The 20,114-nt window shown below is 40.3% G+C and overlaps 3 protein-coding genes across 3 annotated transcripts; 1 reads left to right on the forward strand and 2 right to left on the reverse strand.

Annotated features, from left to right (window-relative positions):
- Positions 1-213: 213 nt before the first annotated feature.
- trmt10b (tRNA methyltransferase 10B) lies at positions 214-5,061 on the forward strand. The gene is made up of 8 exons (XM_083937303.1): positions 214-440; positions 754-862; positions 2,142-2,275; positions 2,429-2,581; positions 3,410-3,488; positions 4,379-4,446; positions 4,599-4,722; positions 4,802-5,061. The coding sequence occupies exons 1-8, from the start codon at positions 309-311 to the stop codon at positions 4,936-4,938; spliced, it is 936 nt and encodes a 311-aa protein (XP_083793429.1). The 5' UTR covers positions 214-308; the 3' UTR covers positions 4,939-5,061.
- A 2,674-nt stretch (positions 5,062-7,735) lies between these two features.
- cxcl19 (chemokine (C-X-C motif) ligand 19) lies at positions 7,736-12,885 on the reverse strand. The gene is made up of 3 exons (XM_083937048.1): positions 12,806-12,885; positions 9,944-10,079; positions 7,736-8,246 (listed from the first exon to the last, which is right to left on the reverse strand). The coding sequence occupies exons 1-3, from the start codon at positions 12,855-12,857 to the stop codon at positions 8,117-8,119; spliced, it is 318 nt and encodes a 105-aa protein (XP_083793174.1). The 5' UTR covers positions 12,858-12,885; the 3' UTR covers positions 7,736-8,116.
- Positions 12,886-17,606: 4,721 nt separating this feature from the next.
- LOC310964254 (uncharacterized protein) lies at positions 17,607-20,002 on the reverse strand. Its single transcript, XM_083937312.1, has 4 exons — positions 19,811-20,002; positions 19,528-19,645; positions 19,319-19,399; positions 17,607-18,116 (listed from the first exon to the last, which is right to left on the reverse strand). The coding sequence occupies exons 1-4, from the start codon at positions 19,869-19,871 to the stop codon at positions 18,005-18,007; spliced, it is 372 nt and encodes a 123-aa protein (XP_083793438.1). The 5' UTR covers positions 19,872-20,002; the 3' UTR covers positions 17,607-18,004.
- Between the last annotated feature and the right edge of the window lie 112 nt (positions 20,003-20,114).

Below are 20,114 nucleotides of genomic sequence, written 5' to 3' on the forward strand. Positions count from 1 at the left end.
ACTTCCTCGAGCGACATTGTTATTGTTACTATTGCTATAATGTTTGAAGATTGAAAAGTCTATTTGTGTAAATACAGTTACGAACACGTGTTGTCCCCGCCCCCTTTCTCTTTGTTTACTCTGACGTCACTCACATGCGCCGCTCACGTGGAAGCAACATCTCGTCGCCTTGTCTCTCTTTCTCCCTTCAGATCATTAAAATGTTGCTTTTAAATTGCACACATGTCTAGATGCGTGTTACATTAACAGTGTGACAGAATAGTGTCTTCTTCTTTAGGTGGTGCGTTTGAGGTCAGTAGCAGCCTGAGATGGCGCGTGTGTGTTCAGAAGTGTGTGAAATAGAGATGAGTGGAGTTTCAGAGGTGATGGAGCTGCTTCACATAGACCTGGGGACAGATGTGGAGGAGCACAGGCCAGGGAGCGGAGCTGCAACGGCTTCAGTAAGTTTGTTTACTTCATTTCCTCATACCTTTTGTTTTGAAAACAGTCTTTTTTTTTTAGATGACTGATAAAATACACATTTCTCCATGATCCCAGAAACTCCTGTGACCCATAAAATGCACTTTTAACAAGCTAAAAGCCAACCAAACTTTACACAGAGGCCTGTTTTCCACCTAAAGCAGAAGGTCTTTTTACCTGATTGATGAATGAAATAATCAGTGTCAGTTATTTTTGCAGTTTGTCTAAAATAAGTTGACTGTCTTGAGCGCTCTGCACTGTTAATGGTGTTTTTGTTGTCTGTTAAACGAACAGAGGAATGTGTTGAGGAAGCAGCGAAACTGGGAGAGACAGCTGGCAGTGAAGAAAAGCAAGAGGAAAGAAGAGAAGCAGAGGAGGAAGCTCAACCGTGAGCAGGAGTCAGGTACAGAGCAATGACACATCAGTTTTTCATTGCCCATTTTTCAATACGCAAAGACACTTCACTGGTAATACACATGAAAAAGACAATCAAACAGAAAGCAAGTTAAACAACACTACGTCACATTAATAGAAAACAGAGGGTGGAAGATGGTGGATTTTAATCGTTGTAGGTGATCCTGAAGAGATGGACTTTAAGCTGAATGATGGGAGTGATTCTGAGTTCTGGATGGCGAGGGGCAGCGTTCAAGAGGGTAGGGGCGGCGATGGTAAAGGCTCAGTCCCCCAGGGTGCCATACTTGGTTTTGGTAATGAGAGTGAGAAGGTTTGAGCCAGCAGAGCGGAGGCGGCGAGTGAGGGAGTGGCGATGGAGGAGATCAGTCAGATATGAGGGTGCAAGGCTGTGGTGAGGAGGATGGAGGATCTTGAAGTTGATGCGTTGTTGTATGAGAAGCCAGTGAAGTTCACAGAGGATGGGAGTGATGTGTGCTCTGGAGGGGGAGTGAGTGAGCAGTCGGGCGGTCCAATTTTGTACATATTGCAGTTTTTGAAGTGCAATGGAGGGGAGGCTATAAAGCAGGACTGCCCAATCCTGCTCCTGGAGAGCCACTGTCCTGCATGTTTTAGGTTTCTCTCGGCTCCAACACACCTGAATCTAATGATGTGCTCATTATCAAGCAGCAGAAGCTTGTCACAGGTTTGAAAATCGCTAGACTCAAGTGTGTTAGAGCAGGGAGAAACCTAAAACATGCAGGACGGTGGCCCCCCAGGAGCAGGATTGGGCAGCCCTGCTGTAAAGGATGCTGTTGCAGTAGTCGAGTCTGGAGGTGATGAAGGCGCGGACGAGTGTTTCAGCCGCTGAGGAAGAGGGAGTGGGGCAAAGGCGTGCAGTGTTGAGGAGGTGGAAGAAAGAAGTATTGGTGACGTGGTTGATGTGTGACTTGACGGAGAATGTGGGGTCCACGATGATGCCGAGGTTTCTGACCAGGGGGAGGGAGTAACCATCGATGCAGAGGGAGAAGTTCTGGGAGATGGGGAGGATTGATTTTGGGCCGAAGATGTTGATTCCTGTTTAATGGTGTTGAGTTTCAGGAAGTCGTGGTCCTTCTAGGTGATGGTAGGATGTCGGTGAGGGTAGAGAGAACGGCGGGAGTAATGGCTTTCAAGAGAAGAGGATCTTATTTGATTTCAGCGTGGTAGATTGAAGGTGAAAGTCATTTACATCTCACTCCAGAGCTTCTTTCCCCAGAACAACCTGTCTTCCCTGTGTTTTTGTCATACAGGTGCCGGCGCAGATAATCCTCAGTTTACCAAACGCGTCCTGAAAGCGATCACCAAAGAGCGTTTAGTTGAGGCTCAGTCCACGGGGCTCAAACTCTGCGTCGACCTGAGTATGACGGACAGCATGTCAGACAAGGTAAGAGCCTCAAAACAGCATCATTAAATCTCAACCAGCCTGATTTTTAAAGATTTTTGAGGGTACAAAACAGCTGTTGATTCAAATAATGGGATACTTTCACCCGTCTGCATTAACTCACCTACCTTCAACTGTGTACGATTGTGTGTTCAGGAGATCAGTCGACTAGCTGGACAGTTAAGGCGGCTGTACGGGTCGAACAGGAAGGCGACTCGACCGTTTCACCTTCACCTGACGGACCTGAGAGAGGACGGCCGTCTCTACAGAGAGTGCCTTCGGATGAACGAAGGCTTCCTCAACTACGTGGTGATTATTAAAGTTCACATCCTGAGTTCACCGGGAGATATTTTTCAGAGGGAAGATGAAGCAGAACCACTCTTAAATAGTTGTTGGTTTTTCCTAAGACGAGATACTTTTTTGAGATTTGGGGCTTTTTTCTTCCATATCATGTCTTCCTTTAGACGAGTGGAAAGAAAACGTCCAAAAAAACACATTTAGGTGTTCATTTAACTTCACTTTGTCTGTTTGCGTCTGTAGATTTCTCCTAAATTCACCAGAAGTTAAAATTAGATAAAGCCTAATTTGTATATTTAAACATAACGTTTTAGAAAACTTGTAATACAAAAATAATTGTTCTCCGGTTTCCTCCCACAGTCCAAAGACGTGCAGGTGTTCGGTTCATTGATGACTCTAAAATTGCCCGTAGGTGTGAATGGTTGTCTGTCTCTGTTCGTCTCTATGTGCCCTGTGATAGACTGGCGTCCTGTTCAGGGTGTACCCCGCCTCACGCCTGATGTCAGCTGGGATCGGCTTCAGCCCCCCGCAAACCCCGACAGGGACAAGCGGTTAAAGATGAATGAATGAATGAGATACCCAAGCTCACCTCTGTAATATGTCATGTTGCATATTTAAACCCAACATTTCAGATTGTAAGAAATCAACCGGAGAAGTTTCAGTTTGCGTCTGTTGGTTGAATTCTTTCTTCCCTGTTCACGCGTAATGCCTCCCTAGCTTTGAAGTATTTTTAATATTATTTCAGCCAGACATTAGATTAAACACATAACATGCTATGTAATCTGGACCAGGAATAGTTTGAATACTTAGCAAGAGACTCTGCTTATTTGTTTGTTTCAGATGGACATAACAGAAGACAGCTGTCTGGACCTGTTTCCTCCAGAGACGCTCGTCTACCTCACACCAGACGCTGAAGAAGGTTTGAGGGGTTTGTCTCAATAGAGGAGACATTTCGTTTCATTTCATACATGAGCATACACAGATACTTCAAATGCACTGTTTTTGGCCAACAGGAGGTGCATTTAGACCACATTCATGTCTCTTTAACTGCTCAGGGAGGAAGGCACTTGATTGATCCCGAAATGGGAAATTCTGTTGTTACAGCAGCAGTCAATCAAAGTAGTGCACAGAGACAGTAAACATATAAACACTGTAGGAAGAGAAAAACATGTATCAATAGAAAATAAACAAAATATATTGAAATAGGTAAATAAATTAGCATAGCATACTCTATACATTTGAAATACTCACTATAATAATAATAATATAATATTTACAGAATACACAATGTAAGAATAAACTAGAATACACTATAACTAAACTAAACTAACTTCTAAAGTTTAGAAAATACGGGTGGTCCATAATTTGATTTGATCATTTATCGATTTTAACTGGAATCATATATCGAGATATCATGATACACAATTAACTCGTCTAAACTTTCTGTGTCACCTAAAGTTCTTATTAAAACGAGGAAATACTCAGTGTTTTTCATTAGTTGCATATTAAATTCACATTTTGAGTTTGTATTTTATAAGTTCTTAATAAAAGGATTTTGGTTTTAGTTTTAGCCCTATACAATAAATAAGTGATTATTGATTTAATGATTATTAATAATAATACTAAAAGTACATAGATAATGTACGGTTAGTAGAAAAAAAACTCAATGAAAACTAAAATATTCAAGAAAAATGAGAGAAACGTTTTACATCGGGACAAAAAACTGTATGTATATCCACATGTCTGTATTTTGTGTCTTTTTCTATTTGATTTTCTTTGATACTTTAAATAAAAATCTCTTTATTTCAGCTTTAGAAACAGTGGATGCTGACAAGGTGTACGTCCTCGGGGGTCTTGTGGATGAAAGCATCCAGAAGGTATTTTACAAAAACACAGACTTCACATACAGCCACTTGACCAGCTGATACAAGATGACTGATTACACGTTAGTTTTCGGTTTTCTTCTATGTTCAGCTCAAATAAATATTGTTATTAATGCAGTGATATCGCTGCCGTCTGTCCCCCGCAGAGGTTGAGCTTCTCCAGGGCCAGAGAACTGGGCGTCCGCACGGCGAGGCTGCCCATAGACGAGTACATGGTGAAGAGAAACAACGCCAAGAACTTCCACTCAAAGATCCTGGCTGTTAATCAAGGCGAGTAATTGTATTTCCATTTGCAAGAAGCTGTTCTGTATCCGTCATTAATGTTTGTTCATTTGTGTTTTGTCCACAGTGTTTGACATCTTATTGACGTTTTGCAACACCGGCAGCTGGACTGAAGCCCTGCTGGCGTGGTTCCCCCCGGGGAAGGGTTACGTCGTTGCACCAGACGATTCCCAGCCACTTCCTGTCTCGCCATCACCAAATTAGCACAGGGATCCATTTTCATTAATGCTTTATAAAGGACGCTTTTTGGGTCCATGCTGAGTAGCTGAGGGGAGCTGATTCGATGTGAAACGTGACTGTTTTTAACATTTACTGTTATATTGAAACCAAAAAGGTCCAGTTTTTATGTTGGAGATGTTTATGAGTGGTGATTTGATTATTATTTTTATTAAGTTATATCAGTTTACTACTTTTAATCGATGATTCTTTGTTATTGTAGATAAATTCTTGAGGTTTTGCCAGTTGGCGTTATCTTCACGGTTGCTCCTCCCTGAAGATAAAATGTCCTTGAAACATTGTTTATTTAGTCTGTTTTTGGTGGTTAAATCATATGTATCTTTATTTTTTTCTGGCAAACTATATGAAACACAAGTTGTTTGATTTGGCACAGAGGGAGTTTTTTGCAACTGAAAAGAAAAAAATGCCTCCGGAAATGATGCCAGTGTGAGGGAGCGATTGCGTCATCCCTCCGAGTTGTGAAACCAGTGTTAAAGGTGAACAAAACGTTAATGTTTTGTAATTTTAAGTGCCTTCTTTCGTCCAAAAGCAAACCTTTCTGGAATTCAGAACTGTAATAATATAATTTAATATAAACTGGTTATGCCCCTCTCAGTTTTGTATTTCTAATAAGATCAGAGAAATTCATTTTAAGATATATTTTTATGTAACAATCATTTCCAGATGTGTGTTTCTCCAGCTTTTGTGGAGCCAGACACAGTTTTGCTCTTTTGTGTTTTGGAGGGAAACAGAGACATGTGTTCATAACAAGACTGGGCACACGGCAAAATACATCAACTCTAAGTCTGAATGAAGTAATGCATCTTTGTATTAAAGACGAATTCTACACTTACTCATGAAGCAAGAACCTCTACGTCCGTCTGAGAAACCAGTGTTAAAGGTGAACGATGTTTGAAAACGTTTGGCGTCCTTTTATATAACATCTAAAGAAGTAATGTGATAAATGAGGCGGGCGAGGTGTTAGCGTATGTGGGGGATCTACAGTACTTTTAATTCATGCTCTGTTCCTTTTAAACGCTGTGAGCTTGACACAATGTCCATATAATGAACCCTGTCTTTAAACAAACGTTCAACCTGATTAACAACCTTATGCTGATGATTTAATGTTGTTCACAATTTATTCTGGGAAATAAAACATGACCTTCACGCTGCGTTATCAGGAGCAGTATTGCAAAACTATGCTGCCAGTTCTCCTCAGCAGTGGTTTGTATTAAAGTGCTAATGGCTAAATGGGGGAGACTAATACTGTATGTCTTGGCAGATGTTAGAACTAATGTTATCTCAGGGACTTGGCGGGGGCGTTCTGCTGCACTAAGCTGATTCCTGGAACTATTTAATAGTTATAACGTTGGTTGGAAGTCTCCCACCATGCAGCCAATTTGGTCTAATCCGTTTCACGGGAAGGGCACACATATGTGTTGACGCTTGTGCAAAATTAGTGTCGATTAGGAAGTCGTGCAGGTTTTGTATCATAGTGATGTCCTCTGTTTTAATTCAATTCATTCAATTTTCAATTCGATTTTATTTATAGTGCCAAATCCTAACAAAAGTTATCTCAGGACACTTTACAGAGTAGGTAAAGACCACACTCTGTGACTTATTTATGATTTACAGAGACCCAACAATTCCCCCGTAGAGTACGGTGGCAACTGTCGTGGAAATTTTCTGCTCTTGGTGAAGAATGAAATAACGAATTCTTGCCGGCCGACAAAGTTTTATTTTCTTTGCAAAGAAAAGGTCAATCGACATGCGAGCGGTTCGAAATGAAGAAAGACCAGGAGCATCAGGGAACTTGAACATTTATACCTGAGGGAAAGCCCACCCCTTGAATGTGTATTACATCCTTTGTCTACTGTGGGGTTGATCAGCCCAGACATCCTGCAGTATAATTAAGAGGTCTAATCAACACAGTTCACACTCTTGTCTTTTCACAGGTATCAGCCCAGACATCCTGCAGTATAATTAAGAGGTCTAATCAACACAGTTCAGAATGCAAAAGGGTTTGAATACATCATGAGACAGTGAGCGGTTGGCTGTCTCCGAAACTTGAAATGCAATTACAAGGTTTAGACATTAAAATACACAAATGGGTAGCAAAGAAAAAGAGATCTGATATCTTGGGGGGAAAGCAGGGTGTGGAGGCTTCTCAAGGAAAAAGGAATATTCAAATTTACCATTACACAACGAAAACCTTCCCCATAACAGACAGGAACGTCAGACAGACCCAGCTCTGTGGAGGACGGACATCTGTCTGGACCGGTTTTAAGTGTAGTTCTGCAGTTGGTTTCAGCAGGTATACCTATATATTTTTAGATTTTTAGCCATGCTAGCAGTGTCGCTCCAGGGATTGCAATATGGGTCGGCGACATCGACATTCATGGTCCCCAGAGAATGTCCCCTGATGACCTCCTGACTTTCCTCTAGCACCATCATGAGTTTGACATTTGTGGTTTTGAGTGAAATGTTTGTCAACTACTGGGTAGACTAGATATTAATGTTCCCCTCTAGATGAATTATTAGGACTTTGGGGATCAGTTTAGTGCAAAATTAAAATGGTGGCCAAGCTCCAAATAAGGAAATATCCATGTTAATGCATGGTGTAGATGTAGGCTTGTCATTGTGCATTTTATGTCAACAGTGTATACGAATAATATGTGGCGACAGGATTCACAGTGCAAAGGCAGGTTAGGATCAAATGCAAGAAACAACAGATTTTATGTGTTTATCTTTTAATCGTCACATTAAATGTAGACATAGAGGTTTAACATAAGTGATCATTTCTTGCTTTTCTCTGAGAAGCTCCACACATTAAAGGAATTATGTTACATATGAGAATATCACATAATTCATGCTACATACAGCTTTTTCAAAGTGCCTTACAACCAAACTTTCTACACAGGTAAACTACTTTAAACACGCAAAATGAAACACTTTACAGACACAAAGTCTTCTTTAACACAATAACACACTTATCTGCAGCTTTCTAACGCTTGAAATGTTTAAAAACAACTTGCTCAAAAAAAAACTTTCAACTGAAATAGCACTTAGAACAGAAATAGGTTGTTTAAGTTACACAACCTGGGTTATTAAAGTAAAACAGCATGGCTCATTGTTGCAGGAAGAAGTTGCTTTCAACATCATGTTATCATCCTTGGTTCTTGGGAAGTGCTCCGCCCTGTGAGTGAAGCTGTTTCTCAAGAACAAAGTTGATTAGCTTCTTCACCCAGGAGGAGCGAGGGTTCAGGCACACCTTCTCTCCGCTCGAGAGTCCAGCTCTGGTCAAACAAAAGAAGAGCCAGGAAGGATTTTAGAAACACTGAGATCATGAGTCCAAGAGCAACTGCACCAACTCTAGAAATGTCTGATTAGCAACCAAACATCTGTATTATTCTCTGCGTATTGTCTCCCCGCACAATGTTTAAAGTCCTGTCTCAAAAGCAAATGTCATTTTTTATGTACAAGTAACTGTTTAATGACATGTAAATGATGTCTCTCTACATGCATGATTGTTTCAAATTGAGCTCATTATTATAATTAACTATTCAATTACTTCTGCCTAAAAAGAACAAGAACAACATTAAAATCATAACATTATAACATTTGCCTTAAAAACCCACCGAGGGTTATTTAGAGAAAGACCTCATCATGTCATTAAAACGACAAAACTCCCCAGAAACAATACCAGGGACATAACCTGAGTGTCCTTCAGTGTTATATCCATTTTTAATGTTAATGTTTATTGAATCTCTTCAGGGACAAAATTAGCAACATGGAGACATCAGCTTGGGCTCAATGGTTTTACGATTTTTACAAATGTTCTGTTGTTTTGTAAACGCTTCAATGATGATTCAAAGAACCACTCTGCAGATTCATTGACGATGAAAATAGCAAAACGTTCTCACTCCCGACTCGTCAAACACGGCAGCTTGGTCAGTGAACCTCAGCTAGAGATGTTCTGATAACATGTTTTTCTTCCCAATGCCGATTCTGATACCTGAATGTATCAGCAAGGCGAAAAAACTTACTTATAGAGAATGAATGCCATAGAACTCTTTTTTAGGGGTCGTCGGTTCGAGTCCCTGTGTGGACCATGAATGGAACGTGGACTGGTGGCTGGAGAGGTGCTGTTGAGCAAGGCACCAAACCCCCAACTGCTCGGGGCACTGGTCCACTGGCAGCCCCCTCGCTCTGACATCTCTCCATTAATTGCATGTGTAAATAGGTCCTGTTTGTGCACGTGTGTGTATTGTGTGTGTGTGTGTAACCTGAATAATAATAGAGTGAAAAAATCGAATTTCCCGTTGCAGGATTAATAAAGTAATTCTTCTTTTATTATCTAGTTTGTCAGTCAGTCATAACCGAAAACAAACGTAAATAACCAACTTTGAAGGAGATATTTCTTGCGGCTAAATTACGTGGTATCAGATCTCGGCAGACTTGCGTACTCTCTGATGCTGACACCAGCATTTCAGGCAGTATCAGAAGCATTTCCAATGCTTGGGGGATGGATGAGCGACATTTACACACCGTGCTGCGCATGGGTGTGTGAATGTGGTGTGAATGGTTACATTAGATTAGATGGTCTGTAAATGTCCACTGCCATCTGTGTGAATGTCTGTGTGAATGGGTGAATGTGACAAACACTGTGAAAGCACCTTGAGTAGTCAGAAGACTAGAAAGGCGCTATAGAAGTACAAGTATAAGTATAAGTACATTTACCATGAGTCAAACAAACAGAGGACTTTCAACCAGGAGACCAAAGTCTGTGTCCCGCGTGAAACCAAGAGTCAATATTTGAACTTAACTTAACTCAAACCCGATCTTTTCCTAAACCTGAGCGAGGAGTTTCATGCCTAAACCTAAACATACCCTGCACATTTACACCAAAAGGTTACCCAGAGCGTTAAAAACAAGGGACACCAAGTGGTCCTGAACAAGCGTTTGAAACAGTCGTCGATATGAGAGCACTCACATCACTTCCATGTTGGGGCAGTGGGGCCCTTCGGGGACAAGCTTGATGCTCCTCAGGTTGTCCGGAGGGATGATCCTCGACTCCACCTGAAGGCAGCGGCAGTGTGTGTTGTAGTCCCTGTTGATTGGCGGCATTCCTGTCACCAACAAACATTCGGTCAGATGTTATGTAGGTAAACAAACCTCTTCTCACTCTTACAGAGTTTTCTTGATAAAATAAACTTGAACTAAAAAAAATGCTTTGGTTGCTGTTTTATTCCAAGCTCAGAACATGCAGATTTTTTTCGATTCCGTCTTAAGTGTTTTAAAGTTTGTATTATTTTGCAATGCTTTAATTTGTTTTGACATCAGCCACTAAGTAGATACAGATGTTTAGAGATGTTATAAACTTGTTAACGCGATCCTCTCATCTCAAACACAGTGCAGAGTAAACTGAGGTTTACAGCACATCCCCAGAGTTCATCCTCCTTCAGTGGTTTTACTGCAGCCTCCCCTTCCTTGTTTTAGTATACTGGGAACTTGGCACTGCCTCATCAGAAAGTTGTGAAACCAGATGTTTGTGTGGTCATTTCTCCATGAATCAAAAGCTGACAACAGCACTTTCTAACTCCAAATCACCAGCCTCGAATTTCCTCTTTCTTCCTTCCAGTCATCTTCCTGTTCACTACGACTTAAATTCTCAAAGTCACGGTGACTGAAAGGTTCTGGTAATATACAGCCATTGGTCCGACATGTATTCATTCAAATAAGATAAAATCATACTGTATATTGTTAATCTATTATTGCCTTCTATGTTTTACCTTTAAGTATTGTATTTACATTTGAACCAGTATTGTTAATGGTCTTCTATTGTCTTGTCTTATTTCATTGCACTCAAATGTTATTTCATCTATAAAATGCCTGATATTCGATTACACCATGAAGTGATTTTATATGTTAAATCTTATTTTGCAAAGTAACTAATTGTAAGATAAATGAAGTGGAGTAACAATATTTCCCTCTGAAATGTAGTGTTTAAGTATAAAGTGCCATAAAATGGAAATAAGTACAATTAGGAGGTATTTTACTTTAATTTTACGTACAGTAAGGAAGTAAATGTACCGAGCTGCACCACTGAAGTAACTTAGACAAAAAATAAAACACAAGCATGATGTTTACTATAGTGCATTACCTATAATAATAGTTTTGCCTTACATGGTAAAAATGGGAATAACTGTAACTGTAAGTATCTGACATTAGCTCTACCTCAACCAACTACCAATAATTAACTACAAATTATTATTTATTCACAGATTAAAACATTTTGATGATAAAAAATATGCACATTCACTCGAGTAACATTTTGAACGCAGGACTTGTTACACTTGTACTTGTTACGCTGCGGTTTTGCCAATTTTCCTCAACTAACGCGTCTGAATACTTCTTCCACTTCTGTTTACCTTGTTTTGTTGCGGTTCTGCACCACAGTCTTTTTCAGATCAGGGGTCCGTTTCACAAAGCAGGTTCACCAAACTCTGAGTCTAACCCTGAACTCTGAGTTGATCTACTCTGAGATAGGAAACTCTGAGTTTCCCTCATTTCAGGGTTAACAGACTCAGAGTTTTCACTAAACCTGCTTTGTGAAACGGACCCCTGCACTCACAACACAATAAACAATGAAGCAGAAATGATGTTGTTGTGATGGAACAGAAGCAAGTTTCACGTCTCTACGAGTTGATTGTTTTTAGTTTAGTTTAGTTTAGAATATGTGAAAAAACAAAATTATCGCACATTAGTGGGCAGTCATAAAGAAAAATAAATGAACAATAACAAAGCATAACAGAGTAAACTGAAAAAATACATTTACATACATAACATATCCGAAAAGGAGTGGGAAGAAGTATAAACTTGTTTAATTCCACCCCTTTTTTAATAAATATTACTGAAATAACACGTACTGAAACATTTTGCCTTCTATCTATAAAAAGTAATAATAACAACAATAATAACTTCCATTTGTCATTCTTCGATTACCCTTGTTCTTTATCTAACAAAGCATAATTATATTACAAAGGTATTTATCTTAATAACATATTAAATAATTCTTTATATTATTATAATATATAACACACACTCACATACTGAAGATGACACAGAGTGCAATATAGCTACCTATATAAACATACACACACACGGGAACAATAGAGGAAAGATTAGAAACCAAGAGCTGCTGAAAAATCATAAATGCTGCAGCTTTGGGTTAGTAATAACTTAAGTGCATGTGTTTTAGTACTAGCCTGCAAAAACGCAGATATAGTCAATTAATACTTAACGCAATATTGCAATAGAGTGTGTGTTTTCTATGCTTCTCAAAGGAACACAGCAAAGGTCAAGGGATTCCTTTATTACTGCTTCCTGCTGTCTTCTCTAGACACATTTCCTTGGTGTCTACATGTTGATGAAACGCATCTGTAGCTGCTGTTACTCTTTAGGAACTTCAGTTTCGCATCAACCTTCAAGAACCCACTTCAACCTGTCATTCTAAACTCCTGGTTTAATACGTTACCATTACACAGGAATCAGCCTGTGAATGTTCTCATTCGTCCAGGTCGTTGTTATCCTCAAAGCAATTTCAGTCAAAAGCAACTGGACTGGTTGTTTGTTGACCAGGCTGGGACTCTTCCTCCTCTACGCCGCTCCTCACCCGTCCCAGCCTGGTCAGATGCGTACATGAACTGATGAAGCCTCTTGGATGAGAGGTGAAACGTCTTCCTAGACAAATAACCAGTGCAGTTGCTTTTGACTGAATTTGCTTTGAGGATTACACAGGAATGTTTAGTCACACCAAAATCAAACCATAGTTAAGTCGTACTCAATCTCTTACCTTCAACAAGGACGAGCAGGGTCCCGAACATGAGCAGGATGCAGAGCTTCATCTTGTTGAGGCGGTTGCTTGTTAGGTTCTTAAACTCAGACAGATATCATGTAGCTGTTGCGACCGCTTTTATACATGCTGCTCTCTAATATTTACACATACAGCGATCATGTGCTCTGCATCCACTTTGATTGAGGAAAAACCCAGTTTGTATACGTGTGTGTGTGTGTGTGTGTTGGTTTCACTTTGGTGCATTCACATGTGCAGCAGAAGGTAGTCATGGGACGGGAGTTCACTGTCAGACAGGAGGCCTCGTTGAGGTTAAGAGACGGCATGCTCGCGGTTGGTGGACAGAGAAATTAGTCATACAGACGGAGGGCGTCTGTCTGTGTGGTCAGCCAGTAGCGTCATCTCTCTTCTGCTTGGCCTAACTCTACAGAAGTATTCAACTCTGTATACTCTGAATTAAAATGATCAACAGATGCATTTCTGTAAACAAACCCAGTTTGACCCGTGGCTACTGCACATATGACACTGGGTTGCTGTTGTTTTTGTCCAGGGGCTTGTTCTGACCCCATATACCCAGCACAATAGAGTTACTATACTAGAGTTACTTTTCTTATGCTGTTTTCAATATATTTTCTCATTTCTTTGCTCTTAGTAGGCTCTGTTGTGATGTATTTTAGCTTGGTTGCAAATATTCATTGATTTGGGACCAAGAGGGGTAATTAAAGCAGCATTAATCAATATTTTATGTAGGCAAAGGCTCTATTGACCCACGTGTTATATGAAAGAGTCACTTATTAGCTAATTTAATTACCATTCACTTGTCAAGTGATCTTTAAGTGAACTTTTGAAATGAATGAAAAAATGCATATGCTGTGTTTAACATCAACACGGGAACCGTTGATGTTAGGTCGCCTTGCGGTCTGGGAGTCTCATTGTGAATTTGACCAAAACGGTTGTTACTTGGTTGGGTTTAAGCAATAAAAGTATAAATAAAAAGCAGGAGCATTAAAAGTATAAAAGTAGTAATTATAAAAAGATCAGATGAAATAGTAAAGACACGTAATGTAAGAAGGTTAACACAGGGGGCGGCCGGTGGAACAGTGGTTAGAGCAGTCGCCCCAAAAGGCTGAACGTCCTCTAACCCTAAAGGCTGCAGGTCGGAGTCGAACCCACGGCCCTTTGTTGCATGTCTCCCCCTCTCTCTCTCACCCCATTTCCTGTCTGTCCTTTATAATAAAAGGCTTGAAAACTGCCAAAAAAAAGAATGTTTAGAAAGTTAAAACAGAAGTCACCGTTTAACGTGGGAGGCAATCCCAGATTTCCCTTTTGTTTTGAGTTTTGTATTTTTAACTTGTGTAAAAACAACTTTTTTTTAAAAAAGACCTTTTTTTTCACATCTCTTGAGTCATCAAAATGTGTCTAATCTTGAACTGTGTTAGGATGAAGGGAATTACTGTAAAGTAGAGCTTCCCTTCCTTTATTATGTAAAACATAATGTGAACATTTGGAAAGTCTCAACCACCATTTACACTGTTTCAATCCACAGTATTTGCCTTGAGGTGAAACTGATTAATTGGCACTGAAAATACAAGATAACGGTTTGTTTACACGTCTCTTTCTCTCTTAGTTTTTTCAAGTTAGTCACAATCTGTTCACCAAGTATGCCCCATAATTAGTGACAAAGATAACAGCTGATTTCATCTTTTTGATGACAAAAGGAGTTCAGACTTTGCTTATGACTTAAGATTTGAGGCATGTGTCTTTGTCAGACGTCCGGGTCATCAATGTGGAATCAAAGCCTCGAGGCCACATGACTGAGAAATGAAATTATGACATTACAGTATGACTTGGCAAAATGTGTCATCGTTTGAAAAACAACCTTGAGGGGACTTTTACGACTCAAAGCACAGTGACTATAATGTTGCATATACTGTAAACACTAGCTTTTGAATTACAAACGTAAATGCTGTATGGAGATCAGTGCTTCCTGCTCTTAACTGGGTCACTGATGGATGATTTGATTATGTTACAGACGTGAGCAGTTCGGATCGTTCATAAAAATGGATTTCTTGAGCATACTCATCATCTTTTCTGTCAGTCGCACTTGATCAAGCTTGATGATTTGGTTAAGTACACCACAATGATATTTCTTTACAAAGCATTTGTTAACGTATTGCCACCTAACCTGCAACAACTCTTTGAAAAAAGAGATAATGCATACAACTTGAGAGGTTACGGAAACTTTGTTCTACCAAAGATCCGGACTACTCGCAAAGGCTTTTGTGTGTGGGTACGAGGTGTGAAGCTATGTAATATGCTGGATATCCAGCTCAAGCAATGCCAAAGCATCCACAAATTTAAATTACTATACAAACGCTTTATCTGGTCACAATATGTATATGGGGGGCTATCTTAAACCAATAATTGTCTTCATTACCATCTTGGACTCGTTGTCCTGACATTCATATGTATTGCTTTTTTGTTTGTTAATTGTTTATCATCATCTTTCTTTGCTAAACGCCGTTATGATCGAATATAAAAGTATAGTAATAATTCTAAGTTACTTCAAGTGGATCAGCTACCTAAACATTATGTAAGGGGTGGGGTATACATAATGTTTTTTCTTTTTCCGGCTCCTTTTCAGGCACAAATTGCATTCAAATGTTGCTGTTTTCTGTGCAAATGCTATTGTAATGAATGCTGCCTGACATAAATGAATAAATGAAAATGAATGAATGAAAATGAATGACAGAACTTGAATCCTAAGACACTGTTATGAGCCAAAAACCTGAAAGCAGTGTTTGTAATATTTCTTGTAGTTCTCTTCTAATTGACCAGCTTGTTTATGTCTATTGATAAAACATGATCCGTGTTGAGTTCAGGCCACATTAAAAAGAAGGGGATTGAGGGCTATAGAGGCTGTGTGGAGACCTGTTTAGGATCAGTGTTATTGCAAAAACGATTGCAGCAGAGGGTGTCAGTGATGATTGATTTGTCACTTTTTCATTTTCCTTTCTTCTAAGAGAGAAAGTAGTGCAATGCTTGTCTTCTCTTCGCATTAACTCCTAACTCGTAGTTACTTTCAGGACGTGGATGGAGTAAAAGCACGGAGACAGCTCCGACTGGACAACTTTCCCTTCTTTTAATCGACCTCGTATCCTTCCGCCGACCTCAACCGCCACTGAATCACAGGCAGAGCACGACACGTCAGACAGTTCCTCCGTTAACCCAAATAACAGGACACACTACGGAGCTACGACCAATTCAAACATGCAACTCATTTCAGTCACAAAAGAAATCTCATCTTACAGTAGTATGCCTGCATGCCCACAGAAATCCAGATTTAAGATATGTTAAGGAGACTGCGTTCATTAAGATCATTAAAGATCAGGGGCTGTATTTATCAAGCATCTGTGCCATTTTACACTAAAGTCTGAATTTGTGAAATTTTAGTCCTACTCTCAAACTTTAGAATTAAAGCTATTTATCAACTTTCTTTAGTCTGAGAATCACTCCTACTCTCCCAGATACGTACGAGATCTCCAGAGCTGTCCTAAGTGGTCAGGAGTTGCCAGCAGGGGATGGCACTGAGGCGAGAGAGACGTTCCAGGAGTGGAAGGATGTCCTGGCTTTGTTTGATGACAAGCAGCTGGTCAAACGGTATCATTATAGACAGAGCGGGTGTTATTTTTTTGTCACAGATTTAATAAGGGGCGTCATCTCATCAGCAACATCACGCAGCAGAACTAAAGGTCACCACAATGCTTCCAAATGCAACATATGTTTTGTGTTATTTTCAAATCAAATCAAATCAACCTTTATTTATACGGCGCTTTTCATACAGAAAAGTATCGCAAAGTGCCTCACAGAGATGTACAGAAAAAGAGAAACATCAAATAAAATCAGGAGAAGAAAGTTAAAAGAACCCAACCCTCCCACAGTCGTGCACAGAGACACACACAAATGTATATACGTTCATTCACACATTCACACAAACACACACAGCCACGCTGACACACAGACACACACACTCACACCTACACAAACACTAGTTGTCACTACAGAGACATGGCCGGGCAGCGAGACCTGAGGTACAGAGGAGACTAGAGGAAGCTACCTTTGGGGGGCCGACCACACTGGGAGAGGTCCCAGTCCAAGGTCACAGGGAGCACCGCCACAGAGACCACCCCGACCCAGGCAGACAGGAGCCTCCGCACCAAGGTGCAGAGCCCTCTAGCTGGGCCGGAGCACCCCCCGCGGCCAGACCAGAGACAACTCCCAAACTGACAACTCCCAAATTTTGTAGATTATTTTCAAAATAAAACCCTCCCATTGTCCATGTCAAGAGATTCCCTTCCACGATTGGTCATTTCCAGGGACATGGAAGTGACGTCGCCTAAAGTTCAGTTTAAGGCACATAGTACTGTCATAATTCAGCGATATTTTTTATTTTTTTAGACAAGATTTATTAGGTAGTATGTAGTTTTTACAGCTCTCTGACAGCGTCACATGTCAAGACTCAGTATTGTACATTACGGCACACGCGCAGTATTTCGTATACACACATAAATACACATTTGTATGTAATAAAAAAAAATAGAAAAACAGGTGCTAGTTGCTCAGCGGTTATAACAGGTGCCCCACATACAGAGGCAAAAAGTCCTCGCCTCAGCGGCCCAGAGTTGGACTCCGACCTGTGGCCCTTTGCTGCAGGCCTCCCCACCCCCTCCCCCCTGTTTCCTGTCAATCTTGAGCTATCCTCAGAAATAAAAGTCATGAAAAAGGCCAAAAAATAACTTCAAAAAAAAGAAAAAATTTCAAATTACACAATGACATACGATGCATTTACATATGACACATTCTCCATAGTTTTGATATCCATTAATGACCTTCATATTATTATCTGTCAGCTTGAACTACATCATAAATAATGCTTTTACAGAAAGTTTGACAGACTGGTAATACTACTACTACTACTACTAGATACAATACAATACAATCACAGTTTTAAAAGAAAGCTCACATTAACAGTGGATTTAATCTCTAGGCAGTATTTTAGTACTTCCCCAACTCCACAAACAGTTTCCTAAACATGCCAAAGCACAGTTACGGCTGCTGGAGTATTTAATAATTCACGTTGTTACATATTGCTGTCCCTTTTAGCCTCTTTTCGTGAAGTGGCATTATTTCCCATTTGCATTATGATGATGTCGGCATGACTGTGGCTGAGACTGTGGCTGAGTCTGTGGTCGGTGCAGTGGTTGCTTTGCCAGAGGTGATGTTCATCTTAAAAGCACGCGCCGCTTTCTGCCTGAAAAAAAAGCAAATCATGTTCAACCTTTAATTTGAAATTTGAAAATCCTCCCTTTGTGGCTTGTGAAATAAAGCATTTAAATAAAGCTTTGTCTTCTTATAACTCGATTTTTGTATATTCACAATATTTTTATACACTTAATTCAATGCCTGTAATACACTGTTGTGGAAATAGATTCTTCAATAAAGATCAACAAACAGGATCAGCTTTTTCTCCGTGGTATTTTGCCAAAGCATTTTCCTCTGCAGACAAAAATACGTTCACCCCTGCGTCCTCACAAAGTTAGAGTCTAGCAGGAATGACGATGAGCCAAATCTCGCACAGTCTTTTAGGGAGAGGGACACCAAGCTAAGCCTCGGTTGGGTGAGGTCTTTAGACCAAACTAACACATGCCTTAGACATTACAGTTCTGAACACTCTGAACCTCTCTCATCACAAGGTCTCTAACACAGGGTGCAGATGCACACATATGCCATTATACCATCATGAGTTTTTTATTTGCATTATCCATTAAGAAGGTGAGACAGAGGAGACACTGGACTGTGTCTGACCTGTCAAAACTAGGATTATGAATTACAAATATCCAAAATTCAACAACACAACACAAAAGCAGTGATCGACCCCTTAAAATGCAGCTATGTCTACTTGCCACCCTTCATTATTAAATTCAAACAAATCTTTGTTGTATTTCTGGAGAGCAAAATATGAAAAACACAACAAGTTTGCATGTACGCATGGTTGCAAATACATGTTGTTTGGATTTCCGTTTTTTTAATCGTCATCCCCCCTCAGATTAATCTTGCAACCGCTTAAAGAAGGTCCCGGACCTTTTGTTTGGAACCACTGCTCCAAATCTAACAGGATGTTCCTGAGAAAGACGGTGGCTCAATAAAGTTTCAAAATAAAGTGCTTATTAGGAGCCTCTTTCCTTGTGTCGGCTGCCTCTGCTGAAGTAGCTGCAGGATTAATTGCATGCTGATTCATCCGTCCTTCGTACACACTGACGGTGATGAAGCCCATACGAGCAGAGCTTCACACATAACTGCTGACCTCCTGTGCTTGCAGAAAAACTTCAAGTTACCTCCCCGTGCACTGTCCTTGCTAATTGACTCTTAAGCTCATCCAGTTGCATGTTAGTGAGTTCACGCTGGCAGTTCAAAGCGCACGACGTCCAAAAAAAACAAATGCGTTGGACTTACATGTGAAATGTTCGCAGGACTGCTTGGGTGAACTTTTCTTTGGGGTCAAGACACTTTGGTTCCTTATCTTTCAGTATGACACTGTAGGAGAAAGAGAAAGCTTGAATGAAAAACAACTCTCTAAACAAAGACACGTGGTCGTTGGAAAATCAACATTAATCAAGACTGAATAAAGTGGTCCAACTGTCCACGTTACTGCAGATACTTACATGACTTCTTCCTTGTTGCAGTATGGACGAGGCTTATATTCCCTGATATCAGCGATGAGAGAGGGCTTTACAGCCTTGCTTGTTTTTGCACACTGGCAGTCCAAAATAGTGATATCATCTGTGGAAGGATTGCAGTTTCACTTTACATGTTTTCCTACATGTCAGGCTCAACAAAAGACACAGTGGGGGATGTTTGTAGTCAAAGTTTAGGACAATTAAGCCAAATAAATGCAGAAATACTGCAAAAAAAGCTTTCCATAATCCAATAAAATAGCACACTTACTCGTTGAAGTGCACATGATAATGCAGGCCAGGAGAACGAGGCACTGGATCGTAGTATTCATCCTTGTTTTAAATGGTGGAGATTAGTGAGTGATGTTCAGAGAGGATCTGCAGAATCTCTCGGTCTTTTGAGCCTTGGAGTCCACAGACGTGAAGAATGTCCTCCTGCTGAGTCTTTTCTTCTCTGAGTGTGCAAGACTGAGCCCCATGTTTTCTGCACCTCCTTTTTATAATCCCGCTGTTGAACTGGACGGTTTTCCTGAGAAGTGGTGGATTTGCAACCCCCATGTTTTTTCTCACACTAA

Source organism: Echiichthys vipera (genome assembly GCF_963691815.1).
Source record: "Echiichthys vipera genome assembly, chromosome: 22".
In the NCBI taxonomy this organism is placed as follows: Eukaryota; Metazoa; Chordata; class Actinopteri; order Perciformes; family Trachinidae; genus Echiichthys; species Echiichthys vipera.

What these genes read in the sequence shown, in the direction of transcription:
- LOC310964254 (XM_083937312.1), bottom strand. Translation starts at nt 19,871, where the DNA reads ATGAATACTACGATCCAGTGCCTCGTTCTCCTGGCCTGCATTATCATG. An exon ending in TATCATGTGCACTTCAACGA is followed by an intron (nt 19,646 to 19,810) that starts GTAAGTGTGCTA and finishes ATCCTTCCACAG; the next exon opens with ATGATATCACTATTTTGGAC. An exon ending in GTCCTGCGAACATTTCACAT is followed by an intron (nt 18,117 to 19,318) that starts GTAAGTCCAACG and finishes CTTTTTTTTCAG; the next exon opens with GCAGAAAGCGGCGCGTGCTT.
- trmt10b (XM_083937303.1), top strand. Translation starts at nt 309, where the DNA reads ATGGCGCGTGTGTGTTCAGAAGTGTGTGAAATAGAGATGAGTGGAGTT. An exon ending in GCGGAGCTGCAACGGCTTCA is followed by an intron (nt 441 to 753) that starts GTAAGTTTGTTT and finishes TTAAACGAACAG; the next exon opens with AGGAATGTGTTGAGGAAGCA. An exon ending in GATCCTGGCTGTTAATCAAG is followed by an intron (nt 4,723 to 4,801) that starts GCGAGTAATTGT and finishes TTTTGTCCACAG; the next exon opens with TGTTTGACATCTTATTGACG.
- cxcl19 (XM_083937048.1), bottom strand. Translation starts at nt 12,857, where the DNA reads ATGAAGCTCTGCATCCTGCTCATGTTCGGGACCCTGCTCGTCCTTGTT. An exon ending in CCTGCTCGTCCTTGTTGAAG is followed by an intron (nt 10,080 to 12,805) that starts GTAAGAGATTGA and finishes TGTTGGTGACAG; the next exon opens with GAATGCCGCCAATCAACAGG. An exon ending in TGCCCCAACATGGAAGTGAT is followed by an intron (nt 8,247 to 9,943) that starts GTGAGTGCTCTC and finishes TTGTTTGACCAG; the next exon opens with AGCTGGACTCTCGAGCGGAG.